General features: G+C 46.7%; 1 protein-coding gene across 1 annotated transcript in view; it reads right to left on the bottom strand.

Moving 5' to 3' along the window:
* Positions 1 to 1945: 1945 nt before the first annotated feature.
* CLEC4F (C-type lectin domain family 4 member F) overlaps positions 1946 to 3511 on the bottom strand; it is a 15007-nt gene continuing 13441 nt past the window's right edge. Inside the window, exons 6-7 of the mRNA XM_024133475.1 lie at positions 2729 to 2847; positions 1946 to 2090 (exon numbers count right to left, since the gene is read on the bottom strand). Coding sequence (XP_023989243.1) covers positions 1946 to 2090; positions 2729 to 2847 — 264 coding nt within the window. The remainder of the gene's footprint in view (positions 2091 to 2728; positions 2848 to 3511) is intronic.

A 3511-nucleotide genomic window follows, 5' to 3' on the forward strand; every position in this document is an offset into this window, starting at 1 on the left:
ATGTAAATTGATACAGCCACTATGGAGAACAGTATGGAGGTTCCTTACAAAACTAAAAATAGAACTACCATATGACCCAGCAATTCCATTCCTGGGCATATACCCTGAGAAAACCGTAATTCAAAAGGAGTCATGTACCACAATGTTCATTGCAGCTCTCTTTACAATAGCCAGGACATGGAAGCAACCTAAGTGTCCGTCGACAGATGAATGGATAAAGAAGATGTGGCACATATATACAATGGAATATTACTCAGCCATAAAAAGAAATGAAATTGAGTTATTTGTAGTGAGGTGGATGGACCTAGAGTCTGTCACACAGCGTGAAGTAAGTCGGAAACAGAAAAACAAATATCGTATGCTAACACGTATATATGGAATCTAGAAAAAAAAATGGTTCTGAAGAACCTAGGGGCAGGACAGGAATAAAGATGCAGATGTAGAGAATGGACTTGAGGACACAGGGAGGGGGAAGGGTAAGCTGGGACAAAGGGAGAGAGTGGCATGGACATATATACACTACCAAATGTAAAATAGATAGCTAGTGGGAAGCAGCTGCATAGCACAGGGAGATCAGCTCAGTGCTTTGTGACCACCTAGAGGGAAGGGATAGGGAGGGTGGGAGGGAGACACAGGAGGCAGGGGATACAGGGATATATGTATACATATAGCTGATTCACTTTGTTATACAGCAGCAATTAACACAACAATGTAAAGCAATTATACTCCAAAAAAGATGTTAAAAAAAAAAAAGCGAAGAAGCCGTAAAAGAAAAAGCCTAAGGAAAAGCCAAAAGAAAAAAATGAATACAAATGGATTAAAGTCCAGTTCAGCCAAAGATATCATAAAAGAACAGATTTCTAATTCTGGTCATGATGGAGACACTGGACCAGCCCTTCTGCTGTTACCAACCGGAAAACTGGACAAAACACATGCAACTATTGTTTTCAGACATCGGATAAGAGGCAGAGCAAAACCGGGATTTGACTGGATGAGCCCAAGACCCTCTCTGGATTTCTTCCTGGAGGATTTTTCCAGACCACAGTGCAGGGGAAAGGGTGCCACACAGGGCGCTGCAGTCTCACTAAGCTGAGGAGAGAAAGATGGGAGTTTGGGGAGACTGAGCATTCCAGAATTTGGGAGCAGAGTGTAAAGGAGAGTAATGAAGAGAAAGAGCTCCAGAACTTTGCATAGCATTCCCTGGGCAGGCCTAGGATGGGATTCCAGTATTTGAGGCAAAATAAAACTGGTCTAGAAATTCTCATTCTAAGTTGAGCTGGCAGAAAGCTGAGTCCCTGGAAGGGTGAATGGGGACAAGAAGAGTCAGAGAAATGGCTCTGAGGGTTAAAAGTCCGAAGACAAGATAAAGCCAGCAACCCGAGAAAAATGAGTTTTTGGATTTATTTAAAGGGCTGGAAAAATCCAGCTCCAGCCCCATCTTCTACAAAGAAAGCACAGAGAACACCTGGGGTGTCTATGACTTCCTGGGAATTTGTACCCCTACCAAGTCCCTGTAGTTTGTGTTAAATCTCTGCTGTTTTCAACAAACCAAATAGAAGTTCCTAGCTATAAAGCCCTTAAACAAGATATGCTTGTTTCAAGACAGAAGCGACCCTGAGGGAAGGAGAACCAAGTCAGGGAGAAGCGAGCCTGGCAGCTGTCGCAGAGACAAGTCCAAACTTTCATTCATCCGAGTATTTATTGAGGACCTGCTGTCTGACAGGCCTGTGCTGGTTGCCAAGGGAGATACAGAGGCAAAACAAGGCCCTTGCCTTGAGGAGATATTGCTTGTGCTGGGTCACATGAGGTAAACATGTTGGAAAGATATTTTTGAAAGGACAGGGCAGGAGAAACAAAGGCCAAATGGAAGGCCCCAGAGAGCAAGTTGAGTTCAGAGGCTCCCAAGGCATCCTGGAGAAGGGGCTCAGCTCCGCCTGCCCTCAGGCTACATCTGGCCCATGGGCTTCTTGCAGACCCAATGGTAGAGGGCGGTACAGTACATCTCATTCCACCTCTGCTGCATGTGAACACAGTCTTCTGTATGCCCATTCTTATGTCGCCAGTTGTCCGGCTGATTTTTGTCCCAAAACCTGGAAACAAGAGGGCTTTATTCTGCTAGATGAAAGAAGTGTCCCTTTGCCCTGCTGTGGCATAAGGAGCTGAAGTGACACAGGTCCCTAATACCCTGGTAGCCCCAGGATGGGGCAAGTGGTGCCCTCAGGATGGCTCTGCTGAGGTTGTCCTTAGTTACTGAGAATGGAGGGATGGGAAGGGTGTCTAAAGCTGCAAGTCCCCACCCCAGAATTCATATTCAGATACCTTCAGATGGGGGCAAAGCTCCTTGGGACCAGGACTAAGTAGTAGGGTATAGGATAGGCAAAAACAAACAAAACACCACAAAACAGAAAGACCCACTCATAGGCTGCCTGCAAGCCCCAGGACCTGTCCTGTTCTGACGCCCCTGTGTAGGGGTCCAGGCGAGGATCACAGCTACGCTGGTGTACACACACACGACATACACACATCACGCACATTATACACACACACACATCACCCACACAATCATATATACACACACTTCATACACACATCACACACACACATCGTACACATATATCACACAGAACACTAACACTTCATGGGCAGGGATACACACACAGGACAGAGTCTCTAGCCAGACCTGCCCAAGACAGTGCCTGGGACGGCACCAGACAGTGGCTGGACTCACGCACTGCTCCTGGCACTATTGAATGGTGTGCCATCGGTCCAGCGCCAGAAGCCCTGCAAACCGCTGTCAGTGAGGCCAATCCAGTGGTAAGAGGCACTAGTGAAACGTATCAGAAATGCCTGTGGAGGAAAGGCAGGGTCATGTGACCTTGTGTGAGGAGCTTGTTTACCAGGCCCCGTGGAAGAGGAATCCAAGCCACGCCCTCCCTAGTCCCAGGGACATGAAGCCCACTTTTCAGGAGCTGGGCCCCCTCCCTATGCGTTCCATGGTTTTCCAGATCTAGGGCAGCAGCCAGGTCACCTCAGGGAAGTCCAGCTTCTCCCATGTTGACCTGATGAGGAGTGTGGCCTTACTAGGACAAAGACAGATCTGGTCACAGTTTTTTTAAGAAGATGTGTTTTACAAAATAGCATGTCCTTTGACGGACAGACAAGAACAGTCTTAGGCGAATCACAAGGGTTGGACAGGTCTGTAAGTTAAATTTGACCAAACCTACAGTGGGCCCTTGTCAATAACCCTAGTAACTTCTGATAAGAACCTTCGGCATATGGGCCACTCTGGGGCTCTATTGCCTTTGGTGGTCCTCAAACTCATATGTGTGTCTGGCCTTCCCAAGAAGCCTGCATCTTCTGCTCATGGGCCTTCCATAACCATTAGATGAACTGACATTAAAATCAAGATTGGGAAAATAATTAATTAATTAATTAATTAATTAATTTTTAAAAATCAAGATTGGGGGCTTCCCTGGTGGTGCAGTGGTTGAGAGTCCGCCTGCCGATGCAG

This window comes from Physeter macrocephalus, chromosome 12, assembly GCF_002837175.3.
Source record: "Physeter macrocephalus isolate SW-GA chromosome 12, ASM283717v5, whole genome shotgun sequence".
Classification (NCBI taxonomy): domain Eukaryota; kingdom Metazoa; phylum Chordata; class Mammalia; order Artiodactyla; family Physeteridae; genus Physeter; species Physeter macrocephalus.